General features: G+C 39.3%; 1 protein-coding gene across 3 annotated transcripts in view; it reads right to left on the bottom strand.

Moving 5' to 3' along the window:
• LOC136863895 (pelle-like serine/threonine-protein kinase pik-1) overlaps positions 1 to 13,924 on the bottom strand; it is a 630,261-nt gene that overhangs the window by 31,955 nt on the left and 584,382 nt on the right. For all 3 annotated transcript variants that reach the window (XM_067140300.2, XM_068226049.1, XM_068226048.1), the window contains exon 11: positions 5,949 to 6,031. In XM_067140300.2, the coding sequence (XP_066996401.2) occupies positions 5,949 to 6,031 (83 nt within the window). The remainder of the gene's footprint in view (positions 1 to 5,948; positions 6,032 to 13,924) is intronic.

Raw genomic sequence — 13,924 nt, 5'->3', positions numbered from 1 at the left:
GACAGCTTATCCATGTGTTTCAACAAGTGTTAATTCTTTTAGTGATTTTTCTATGTGGTTTATTGTCAAGTGGAGTTTTAGTTTATGTTGGTTGCGCGTTTCGCTACGTGATACTCTATCTATCCACCGTAAATTAGTAAGTGACTAATCTTTTAAAGTTGTCAATAAAAGAATCCACTCGAACATAATCTATAGAGGAGGGGAAACTTGCCAAAGAATTTCTGAATCAAATGTCAAAGAATTTCCAAGTTAAATATTAGTAAAGAATTTTCCATGTAATGTGGAAGGATTTTCTTACGATAATGTTCTGAGATATTCCAAGTATTTTGTAAGCGGATTTTCTGAGTATTAGGAAAGAATTTTAGAAGTAAAAATATTACTGAATTCTCCAAAACGAGATAAAGAAAATTTCTAGTAAAATAAAAATAATTAATATCTTTCACAAAAAGGACGTGGTAATTTAATGAGAATTAATTGATAGGAATTTACCCAGAACTTATATGAAGGGGTAGTAAAATCTGTAAAAATTTATCCCACAAGGGAATATTGTGTAATTTAATGATCGAGGATTTTTTTTTTTTTTTTTTTGCTTTACGTCGCGCCGACACAGATAGGTCTGATGGCGACGATGGGACAGGGAAGGGCTGGGAGTGGGAAGGAAGCGGCCGTGGCCTTAATTAAGGTACAGCCCCAGCATTTGCCTGGTGTGAAAATGGGAAACCACGGAAAACCATTTTCAGGGCTGCCGACAGTGGGGTTCGAATCTACTATCTCCCGAATACTGGATACTGGCCGCACTTAAGCGACTGCAGCTATCAAGCTCGGTAAATCGAGGATTTAACCTGAAGCATGATTTTGGATGGTGTTTAAATGAAGATGGGTTGAATCAAATGGAACCCATGAGCATGCTGTGCACATACATTCACGTTACAAATCAGAAGCAGACGATTTTGAGTTACATTTGTGTAAATAGTTTTTTTTTCCTTTTCTCGTATGCATTGTCCAGACTGTTATTTATTTAATAAATGTTATTGTTATTTTGTTCCGATCTTTTATTCATGCTATGTCACCTATCCAGACACCTATAGCCCTGCAAATCAAAATAATTCAGAAGGTCTGTCCCGAAACAGTAAAGTTGGCCCTGCGAACGTTCCACCCTTTGGGACTCTCGCTCCGCCGACTGAGCGACCCCAGAAAAGAGGACAATACAAAAATCAGTGTGCAGTGATAAGAATCGAGGGCTTTGAAAAAGAGTCAGCAATCCAGAAAGGATTGAGGCAAGGCTGCAGTTTGTCCACTCTCCTTTTCAAAATGTACATAGAACAGGCAATACAAGAAATCAAAGAGGAATTTGGAACGGGTATCAAAGTTCAAGGAGAGGAAATCAAACCCCTGAGATTTGTCAATGATATTGTTGTTTTATCTGACTCTGCAAAAGATCTGGAGAAATTGCTGAATGGTATGGATTGAGTCTTGGGGAAGGAATACAAGATAAAAATAAAAAAAGTCCAAAACAAAAGTAATGGAGTGCGGTCGAACGAAGCCAGGTGATGCAGGAAATATTAGATTAAAGGAAGTAGATGAATATTGTTACTTGGGTAGTAAAATAACTAACGATGGCAGAAGTAAGGAGGACATAAAATGTAGACTAGCACAAGTGAGGAAGAGCTTTCTTAAGAAATTTGCTCACTTCAAACATTGATATCGGAATTAGAAAGATGTTTTTGAAGACTTTTGTGTGGAGCGTGGCATTGTATGGAAGTGAAACATGGACGATAACTAGCTCAGAAAGAAAGAGAATAGAAGCTTTTGAAATGTGGTGTTACAGAAGAATGCTGAAGGTGAGATGGATAGATCGAATCACGAATGAAGAGATACTGAATCGAAATGGTGAGAGGAGATGAATTTGGCTAAATTTGACGAGAAGAAGAGATAGAATGATGGGGCACACCTTACGACACCCAGGTCTTGTACAGTTGGTTTTGGGGGGAAGTGTACGTTGTAAGAACGCTTGGGGTAGACCAAAGTACGAATATGACAAGCAGATTAGAGAAGACATAGGATGTAGTAGTTATGTAGAAATGAAAAGGTTAGCACAGGATAGGGTGGCATGGAGAGCTGCATCAAACCAGTCTATGGACTGATGACTCCAACAACAACAACAACAACAACAACAACAATCAATTTCCTTTTTGAATGAGATTTATATCTTGAAATGCTCCACCACAAACATTTTAGAGCACAGAGGTTCAATGCATGCATATTATTCCGTCATCATGGAAGGCCAAGGTCCTTAATTGGGCAAACGTGCCAAATGTTCTGCCCATTTTGCCTTCACTTCATTTCCAACACCCACCTTGCCATATACACATGGATTCCACAAGAGATTTGAAGATTGCTGCACAGCCTCCCGCAGATGAGCTCGTTGAACTGGTTGGCTACAATTCGGGAGCGATAGGCTGGTGCATTGCTTTGCTGTAGGTACAGGTCACCGGCAGGGTGCTTAATGAAGGCGAACAGCGGGTGAACACGATCTTAATATAATGTAAGAACATTTATTCTAACTTCAACCTATTCAATACAGTACAAGATGTTAACGTATTAGTTAAACATCGTTAAAATAGTTGAGACATGTTTCGCCCCTTCTGTGGGGCATCATCAGTCATATCAATATTTCAAAATTCTACCAGATGTCTGGTTGGAAATTATAAAAATATGTTGCATGAGTGAATACATTAAAAAAATATTTACAAGATCTTATCATTAACAAAATATCAAATTGATTAAAAAATGTTACACTAGTGAACACGTTGGTGAATTTTTGCTTAAAACAAGGCCGTCATAAGTACAGTATTGACAATAAAGGTAGCCTAACGTCTTATTTGATGGTAAGTTCAAAGACAGTTTAAATTTATATACAAATATTGTGAATGAATGCAGAATACATATAATTACAATTGCTGTACACGTATTTTACATTGTAAAGTGTTGTGGAAAAGCATTCCAAATTTGTATTAGTTTCCATTTAAAAAAATTTTGACCCCAATATTACATTCTTGATGTAGTTTAATCAGAATTAGCTTTTTTTTTTGCTTTACGTCGCACCGACACAGATAGGTCTTATGGCGACGATGGGACAGGGAAGGGCTAGGAGTGGGAAGGAAGCAGCCATGGCCTTAATTAAGGTACAGATCCAGGATTTTGCCTGGTGTGAAAATGGGAAACCACGGAAAACCATCTTCAGGGCCGCCGACAGTGTGGTTCGAACCTACTATCTCCCGAATACTGGCCGCACTTAAGCAACTGCAGCTATTGAGCTCGGTAGAATTAGCTTCAAGATGTGTAATTTTGTATGTGATGTTATGACCAGCTCATGTATAAATGTTGCATTACGTCGTAATTCAAATTGGATGTCTATGTTGACTAATTACATTTTAGACTCAAACAAATTAGTTCACCGAAGTATCCATGGGCTAATCACCTCCGTTGGACTCTCTCAATGAAGACGGAGTGCCTAGTGCATGTAAAGAACAGTTGATATTTGATTTAAAATGAACCTATGCTGAGATAAGTTAAAATAATGGCTTGAATGAGGGCGGTTGAAATGTCGTTAAATCTTCCCAACTGACTACTGTTTTTAAGTTTTTCCGTGTGTTTCTGTTGTTGGAAAATGGGATGTCAGTTTATTGGTTGTATGGGTGACAGTCGAAACGTTGTGCGATGGAACTGATGTCGAGCTGTCTTACGTATGTGAAAATCTGAAAGGAAGGATAAGTCCTTAATTAGTTGAGTGAAGTGATGGAAAAGAAAAAGAATGAATGCATTAAGGAATTGAGACTATGAAGTTTAAACTTACCTTAAGTGTTGTTGGGCTGTTACCTTATTGCTAAGAGGTTTGTGAAGCTGGTCAAATATCACATACAAAATTTCACATCTTGAAGCTAATTCTGATTAAACCGAGCTCGATAGCTGCAGTCACTTAAGTGTGGCCAGTATCCAGTATTTGGGAGATAGTAGGTTCGAACCCCACTATCGGCAGCCCTGAAGATGGTTTTCCGTGGTTTCCCATTTTCACACCAGGCGAATGCTGGGGCTGTACCTTAATTTAGGCCACGGCCGCTTCCTTCCCACTCCTAGCACTTTCCTGTCCCATTGTCGCCATAAGACCTATCTGTGTCGGTGCGACGTAAAGCAACTAGCAAAAATAAAAATAAAAAAGTTTTTTCCACGCTTCGAGCATCCAGTGGCGGTGTTGAGGAGATGGTTCAGGATGGTACTGCTGCTGTCCAGTGGCCAGTCCATTTGCTCTTATGGAGGTGACCCGTATACTATTCACGACTGCACTCATTCACAATATCTGTATATAATTTTTTTTTTTTTTGCTTTACGTCGCACCGACACAGGTATGTCTTATGGCGACGATGGGATAGGAAAGGCCTAGGAGTGGGAAGGAAGCGGATGTGGCCCTAATTAAGGTACAGCCCCAGCATTCGCCTGGTGTAAAAATGGGAAACCACGGAAAACCATCTTCAGGGCTGCCGACAGTGGGGCTCGAACCCACTATCTCCCGATTACTGGATACTGGCCGCACTTAAGCGACTGCAGCTATCAAGCCCAATGTATATAAATTTAAACTGTCTTTGAACTTACCATCAAATAAGACGTTAGGCTACCATTATTGTCAATACTGTACATATGACGGCCTTGTTTTAAGTAAAAATTCACCAACGTGTTCACTAGTGTAACATTTTTAAATCAATTTGATATTTTCTTAATGATAAGATCTTGTAAATGTTTTTTTAATGTATTCACTCATGCAACATATTTTTATAATTTCCAACCAGACATCTGGTAGAATTTTGAAATATTGATATGACTGATGGTGCCCCACAGAAGGGGCGAAACATGTCTCAACTATTTTAACGATGTTTAACTAATACGTTAACATCTTGTACTGTATTGAATAGGTTGAAGTTAGAATAAATTTTCTTATATTATATTAAGATTCCTTCAATACGGAAAAAATGATTTTCATTACTTGTAATGAACACGATCTGCCAGTGGGTTCCTCTAACGTTCGCCAGTGAGAGATGTCAGATGTAGCAGGTGTCCCAAAGGATACTACGACCACTGGCCTCAACGACTAAGAGGGATCCACTGCCTTATATGGCTGACGGCACACTCGTACCTGGCCATCAGCGTGTACTGAGACTCTTCTGTTCCGAGGGCCTTTTTTCCACGCTTCGAGCATCCAGTGGCGGTGTTGAGGAGATGGTTCAGGATGGTACTGCTGCTGTCCAGTGGCCAGTCCATTTGCTCTTATGGAGGTGACCCGTATACTATGACATACAATTCTAGCGTTGCTGGTTTCGCCCAAACCCATGTGCTCACGGTACATTCTTGATACAGTGACTCTGGGAGAGCCCAGTGCCTGCAAAACTTCAGAGATGGAGTGGATCATACATCTGGCACCGACAATCTAGCTGCAATCAAATGCGCTGAGGCCTCGTCTCTTACCCATCCTGTAGTCAACTGTTACTCATACAGCCATATGAAGTATGACGCCCTCGCTGTTACATGTCATGCCCTTCTATCATATTCACTGGACCGAGCAGAACACCATTTCCCTACCATGGCAGTTCATCAGTGTATACTGCCAATATTACTAGCTAGTTTACAAAAACAATATCCTCTCCCATGATGAGGTCTGAAGCTTAAATCATTCTTTGTAAAAAATACTACTCTCGTCAGTCATGTCTTAACTAATCAGAATACAATGACTGACTTATGCACACAAATGAAACAATTGTGTCTGTCATGTAAGTTGTTCTAAATTAAATAATAGTAGCCTCCATACTGAACAACCAAAATAATCTGGATATCATACATTCTCAGAGATAAGTTGAAAACATAAAGATATATTAGTCGAACAAGAAGCATACACCTACCACATTGATTGGAGCCTTGAAAGGCACAGGAGTCACGGCAGGATATGGAGTACTTGGACTAGCACTTGTCATCTGAAGTGGATCTGGAACATACAGTTAAGAAATGGTCCCCTTAATGATTATTGGTCATAATATACACCAAATGGGGTGTCATCAAATGGCATTGTAAATTCAGACACTTGCGCATATAAAGTGTAAATGATGGCAACACATGCAAAAAGGTATTGATTAAAACAGACTATGAGTATATGTTGGTCCACCACTCATCTGGAATATATTCCATTGTTGGATGCACTTGAGAACGGTTGGCTGTTGGTAGAGCTCTTGCATTATTGTAGTGATAAAGTAGTTAAAACCTATCGAAATAGCGTAATTGTGTGTTTAGTGCTTGTTGGTAGAAATTGGGAGTAGTGTTATTTATTTAAATTTTATAACAAGTAATTCAGTTGGTCTCCAGTAAATTACGTTTTCTAGGTTAAGTAGGCTAGCTAGGTGTACCTTGTTTCAAATTTAGGTTTAGGAAATACTTTAGGTAATAACATTAACTTTAAAAATATTTGTAAACATCTGTAGGTCCGTTGGTATAATACTTACAAAGGCAGATTATCATAAGGAATAGTAACGTAACTTCCGCCGCAACTTCTCCGGTATTTCGTATAGATAACCGTTCAAACCACTGCGAAGGTAATAATGTACTACATTAAAAAACATCATACGCCTGTAAACTTCCATTTAAGAAGAAGTTAAAGAGATTACACGGTAATGGTTTACAGTCGTTGCATTGTTATTGATTATTGTCGATCTTCATATTCAGATATTGCATTGTTGGCTACAGTCGTGAACAAAGGGTGTACCGGTAGTGTAGTCAAATAAATATAAATAAAAATCAGCTGATCTTGTGTTCCAATCATTTGTAGGTCTGAGTAGGTAGTTAAAGTATCCGTAATTTATATTTCGCTCCCTCGATCTTTCAGTATTTATGAGTGGTTAGCTAATAATAATAATAATATTCATATATCCCAGTAATTGCAATTCAAGTCCCTGGAGTAGTTGGAGTAGTTTTGACTGAAATATTTTTGAAAAGTTATTGTAGACAACCTCGTATTTTTCAGCAGGCCTAATTAAGGACACTTTTATTCTCTGTCCTGTGGAGTAGGAAAATAATAGTAATCCACCAGCTGTAATATACACATAACCACATTTCAGTTGAGAATTGTAGTGAAGATAAGGTATATTAGATAGTATCTTGCCTGTTATATTCATGTTTTTCTTTGTGTACGGCAATCCTTTCGATACTTAAGCATTTAACCAAACGCAAGCTTTCATTTCTATTAGAGCATAGTAGGATAAGGTAATACTAAAGAAATAATCTTCTGTATACGCGTTTAACTTTGTTGGTAATCCTCGAGTACGGTAGTTCTTGCGAATTTCAAACTTTAGGCCTAATTGCAATTTTCATTTCTATTTGTGCTAAATAATAACCTACTGTAATTAGGATACGTCTGAACATAGTTTAAAAACTGTTGTAGTATATTGTAGTGACTTATTAGAAATTAGAGTGCTTATTCCATTATTTTGAGTGGTCTTGCAAATTTCAAACTTTAATTGTAATTTCCATTTCTGTTTGTGCTTAGTAATAACCTGTTGTATTATAATTAGGATACATGTGAACATAGTTTAAAATCATTGTACTGTATTATTCTAGGTATCTCATTATAAATTAGTGTGTTTATTCTATTACTGTGAAATATTTGTGTAGTGTTAGAGCCTCCGTGGCTCAGATGTCAGCACGTCGGCCGCTCACCGCTGGATACCGTGGTTCAAATGCCGGTCGTTCTATGTGAGATTTGTGCTCGACAAAGCGGAGGCGGGACAGGTTTTTCTCCTGGTACTCAGGTTTTCCCTGTCATCTTTCATTCCAGCAACACTCTCCATTCTCATTTCATAGCATCTATCAGTCATTAATAAATCACTTGGGAGTGGCGACCCCACTGTACTAATAGCCTAAATCTGCTTCATTCATTCCATCCCTGACCCGGTCAATGACTGGAAAACAGGTTGTAGGTTTTCATTCATTTTCAGTATCTGTAGTATCCATGGTATCTGTGGTATCTGTATTAACTCTCTTACTAAAATTCTGTTGCAGTAATTAGGGTAGACTTAACTGCAGTTTAGAATTGTGTAGACGTAATTCTTGTACATTACATTCGGTTTTCAGCAATTAACAGCAATTTTCATTCTTTTAGGGTGTTGTAGAAAAAAATTCGTACAACTAAGTAGTATTGTAGTGTAGTAGTAGCTTATATTAATTACCTTGTTGTTGTGTGATCTTTGTGAACTATCCTAGACAATATTTCTTTCCTTTCATTTTTATAGGCAATATTTATTTCCTTTCATTTTTATTTGCGCAGAATAAGTTATTTTATTTTTCCTTTCCTTCCCATGATTCCGTAAATAATGGCTAAGCAGTGCAAGTGTAGGAATTTTCATTTCTATTTGTGTGACCAGGCATTAAGGAGTATGAGAGTTTGAGGGAGATAATTAGGATTCTCTCAGAGGACATGAAGGAAAGTAGGCCTCCCTCAAATAATGTACAGGATACAGTAGGTGTAAAGGAGGGATGGGAAGGAAATGGGGGAATTGTAGAAGACAGGTGGTCTAATGTTTTAAGGGGAAGGAGATTGCAGGCTAAGGGGGCTCTGTTCAGGATCAGAATTCAGGACAGGTGTCTGTGAGAAATTGGTACGAGTCACTGCATGTAGAACAATCGAGGGAAGATGAGGAACAGGGAACTGTTGCTGAGATGTGTGGAAGTAGGAGGAAGGGAAAAGGTAGGAAAGGCTAAATGTATTGTAGTGGAAAGGAAAAGATAGGTGGAACAGGGTCATGGGAGGGAGAAAAGGGAGGAGGAAGTAGCTTCTGCAGCAGTGAGAGAAGATAGGGCTGACGAGGAGGGGAGGGTATCAAATGAGGTGGGTAGGGTTGAGGCTCTGATCATGGGGGATTCCATCGTTAGACACGTGGGGAAAGTGTGTGGAGGAAAGGGAACCAGGGAAAGTGTTATCCAGGAATTAGGTTGAGGCAGATGCTGAGGAAAGTAGAAGAGAAGGAAGAGGGAAAGGAGAAGGTGGTAGTGTTTCACGTTGGTACTAACAACGTAAGGCAAGCAGGTGTAAGTACCATCATAGTAGGGGATGTGTGGGATTTGGTAAATGCAGCATGGACGAAGGTTAAGGAAGCGGAGATAGTTATCAGTGGAATACAGCGTAGGAGGGATACTGACTGGAGGGTGATTGGGGATTTAAATGAGACTATGGAGTGGGTATGTGGGAAACTGGGAGTGAGACTTCTAGATCCTAATAGGTGGGTAGGAGACAGGGATCTGCGCTCAGATGGCCTTCACTTAAACCGCAGTGGTACATATAAGTTAGGAAACTTGTTTACAAGGGTTATAGGCAGGTACATTCAGGGAAACAGGGTGGCCTAGGGAGTGGAGTTAAGTGAACAGGGAACTGGAAATCAAGTAGGGATGACATAAAAATGTAAGTGCTTAACTGTAGAAGCATTGTAAACAAAGGAATCAAATTAAGAAATAATAGATATATACTTACCAGATATTGTAATAGGAGTTGTATCATGGCTGAGAAATGCTATAACATACATACATACATACATACATACATACATACATACATTATCATTATAGACTGTTATGCCTTTCAGCGTTCAGTCTGCAAGCCTCTGAGAATTTACTAAACGTCGCCACAATCCTCGATTTGCAACTAGTGTTGTGGCCTCATTTAGTTCTATACCTCTTATCTTTAAATCGTTAGAAACAGAGTCTAACCATCGTCGTCTTGGTCTCCCTCTACTTCTCTTACCCTCCATAACAGAGTCCATTATTCTCCTAGGTAACCTATCCTCCTTCATTCGCCTCACATGACCCCACCACCGAAGCCGGTTTATGCGTACAGCTTCATCCATCGAGTTCATTCCTAAATTAGCCTTTATCTCCTCATTCCGAGTACCCTTCTGCCATTGTTCCCACCTGTTTGTACCAGCAATCATTCTTGCTACTTTCATGTCTGTTACTTCTAACTTATGAATAAGATATCCTGAGTCCACCCAGCTTTCGCTCCCGTAAAGCAAAGTTGGTCTGAAAACAGACCGATGAAAAGATAGTTTCGTCTGGGAGCTGACTTCCTTCTTACAGAACACTGCTGATCGCAAATCCTAGTTCACTGCATTAGCTTTACTACACCTTGATTCAATCTCACTTACTATATTACCATCCTGGAAAAAAACACAACCTAAATAATTGAAATTATCGACCTGTTCTAGATTTGTATCACCAATCTGACATTCAATTCTGTTGGATTTCTTATCTGCCGACATCAATTTAGTCTTCGAGAGGCTAATTTTCATACCATACTCATTGCATCTGTAACCGTACGTATGTACGATCCCCGAGTTTTTAGGTTAGGAAATTTTCGTGTATAGTTTGTAAAGTTAAAATCATGTAATTTTGTTTATTTACCATGTAAAAACGTTATATTATAAGAAGAATGTGTAGTTATATTTATATTATTTATATTTTGTGTAAATTTCCGTTTGGGTAAGAGTCTGTAAATAGGGCCTAGCCGTAAGGATTGTGCAACCGGGAAAACTGCGACTATATCGGGAAGGACGGTTGAAGTCAGTTGGATGTGTTGCAACAAGTGGCTTGGAAACACGGGGTACGGCAGGTTGTATCGGGTAAAGAATTGGAGTGAATCAATGTGGACATACATGAGTGGACGTTCTATGGCACATCAGATACTCGATACCAATGCGAGGGCTTTGTTTTGAGCGAGGTTTGGGTTGACAGAGTGACGCGGGAAGAAGTGCCGGTGTGAGCGTTGCTACCAGTAAACTTTTCAGGACGCTATAACCACGTGTAGCAAGCATATATAAGTGTGTACGCGTGTGCGGCGAGTTATTCTGATTCTGATTCTCATTCTGATTCTGATTCTCATTCTGTTTCCGACTCTGATGCTGATACTGTGTGTTTCTCATTTGTACTGGTCTGCGGGAGCTACGGATTTGCGCAGTTTGCTATGCGATCTGCTATTGTTCGTATCTGTTGCGGAGTGAACATGGTATAATCTCAACGACTTACCGGCTTTGCAGTGGACTTTCTGTAAAAGAAAGTGTTTGTTTGGAACTTGTCACCCGAGTATGCAGCTTCAGTTGATGGAGAATTTTGCTGTTTGCTTGCCTCCGGACATGTAAAGCTTTCTGTCCAGCCAGCAATTGGAAAGAATTCAAGACGTCGACGAAGAAGTGTAAATAAGGTTAGGGATGCTCGTCTTAAAGAAGGTTGCATCCATATGTAGAGAAATAGTCGTCGTACTTTTCTCTACCAGATTAGGATTCACGGTAACAGTGGAGTGCAGTGGGGCTCTTACCTGGAGGTATGTTAAAAGTATAATGATGTTCTATTTTTTATTGGTGATTTTCATGATGTGTAATTTGCCTTTGTAGACGGCAAACGGATAAATCTCGTGAAGAGATGATTTTGTTGGGTAGTATTGTGTATATTTGCTCTATGTAAACAGCAAGCACTAAGTGGGTTGCATAAGTGTTGATTTTTGTTGGTGTTTGTCACATATTAGTTCTTATTCTGGGAGTAAAGTCATAGAATCAAACTTAAAGTGAGTCTTTTGTCAGTGGAGTAAGGCTGAACCTGGCATGTTACCCAAATTTAATTTCAGGGGTTATATAGCAACAGGTAAGGTTATAAAGCAAGTCTGGAGCCTCGTCAGCCTGACGACCGTCGCCTTGGGAGAGGGAGTGGCTCGTTGCTCTACATAATTAAATATTCCTGCAATTGTTTTGCAGGTGGCGCCCATTATCCTTGTTATTTACATTTAGCTGAGTCAACGTTTTTCTGTTCAGTATTTCAATAGCTTGCAGTAGTTACAATTGGCGCCGCCAACGTGAGGCAGAATGATATCCAGACTTGCTATATGACCTTGGTAGGCACATTTGGTCCAGTGTTTTAGTGAGCTTGTGTTAGGAGTTATGTATCGGTGTTGTCATGTTTTGAGTTCTATGTTTTATCAGTGGAATATGAATAATAGTAAGAGTAATAGCAGTGTAATGAATTTGAGAAGGAGAAAAGTGCATAAAGGAAGTATGTCAGTTAATGATGAGGAGAGCAGTTGTGGAACAAGCACACAAGGTTTGATGAAAGTAGTTTTCAGAGTGATAATATGTCTATGGAAAAAGTGTATGGAATTTTAATGGGGGGTGAAGGGGAAGGTAGTGATCAAAATCAAAGTAGCATGGGGGGTAATAATGAGTTTATGAAGTTAGTATTGGAGCAGTTGGCCAAATTGATTGATCAAGGGAATAATTTAAGTAGTCAAATTAGTAATCAGGGGAAGGAATTAAGTGATAAAATTAGTAATGTAGGGGAGGAGGTAATTAATTTAATTGATAAGCATTGCACGGCAGCTAATGATTGGGGTAGTAGTGTGGAGAAAGGAATTGATAATGTAGGGAGGGAAGGTGATGATTTGAGGGATTTTGGGGGTGAGGGGTGTGAAGAAAAGGAGGAGGATTTGTCGGAGGACCTACTATGTGCTAAAATTGATGGTGATAACACTGTGGTAATTGATGCTCTTCGGGAAGTTGCAGAACTTGAAAAGGAAGTTAGTTGTAAAGGTGATGAAGATTATTTTGTGGAGGAGGAGTCTTTGAGGAAGACATATCATGTTGTAGAGGATGGTGTAATTGAGGAGATTAATGTTACGTCGATAATGTGTCTGAGTAGTGATGATTTTGAGATTAATGAAACTTCCATTAAGAGGGTCAAGAGCAACAGTGCTGATGGCATGAATGATGTGCGAGTGGGAACAGCGATGAAAGATATGGAAGTGGGAGAATTTAGTAGTAATGGTCGGGATCTCGAGTTCAGTGATAGCAGTGATTTCAGGAAGAGAGAGAGTGTGAGTGAAGGAAAGTGTGAGAAGGGTTGTGTGAATGAGATTGAGGTGGTTGAAGCTGGTATGTCCGATAAGGCTGAGTGGAGGAAAACTGTCGATGCTGTGGGTGAAATTCTTTGTGAAGTGGAGGTTAGGTCACATTTTGTGCATAATGAGAATCATAAGAGTGGTTGTGAATATTATGGGGATTCAGGGTTTGAAGATTTTATGAGGAGTAATTGTGTTGGAAAGCTTTTTGGTATTTGGAGAAAGTTCAAAGAAATTGAGAGTGACAATGTGTATGAGAGAACAGGAGGTCGATTCAAACGTATGTTGAGTGGAATATCTGATGCTGAAGATCGTACGAATGATTTCATTGAAGTGTGGAAGAGTATTGATGAAAGAGGTGCGATTGTGGTGTGTTTTCAGAACAGGAGGGATGTTTTGATTGTGAAATGTATATGTGTTCCGAATTAAAGTCTGTGTAAGTTGTGTGTGAAAGAATGGGAAGAGAGTTTTTGTGTGAGATTGGCAACCAGGGTAAACCTACCCTCAGCAGAAGTGGTATCTTCAAAGGTGATTGATTTAGCGAGGCAGAATTTAAGGAAGTCAGCTGATAGGAGAATGATCCAGCAGGGGAGGCATCATGGAGATAGTTTTGAAGTAGGGGAGGAGGTGTTACAAAAGGTTCCACACATTTCATCTGCAGACAACAAAGAAATTCATAAGTTTTTTAAATTGTATCAGGGACCTTACACAGTAGGTAAGAAAGTTGGCAAGTGTGCTTATCACCTGTTGTTTAACAAAGGTGACATGATTGGTAAACACAATATTCACAATCTTAAGAGGTATGTAAGGTGAAGTATTGTAAGTTCAGATGTTCTGTGTATGTTAAGAAGAATGTGTGAATTTTCTTTAAATCCTGGGTGACTTTGACAGGCTGTGTAGGCTGCTGTACTGAAAAGACTGTGATTTGCTCAGATGTATTGTATATAATCTTCACAAATC

Source organism: Anabrus simplex, chromosome 2 (assembly GCF_040414725.1).
Source record: "Anabrus simplex isolate iqAnaSimp1 chromosome 2, ASM4041472v1, whole genome shotgun sequence".
In the NCBI taxonomy this organism is placed as follows: domain Eukaryota; kingdom Metazoa; phylum Arthropoda; class Insecta; order Orthoptera; family Tettigoniidae; genus Anabrus; species Anabrus simplex.
This window is presented reverse-complemented; position numbering and strand designations above follow the sequence as displayed.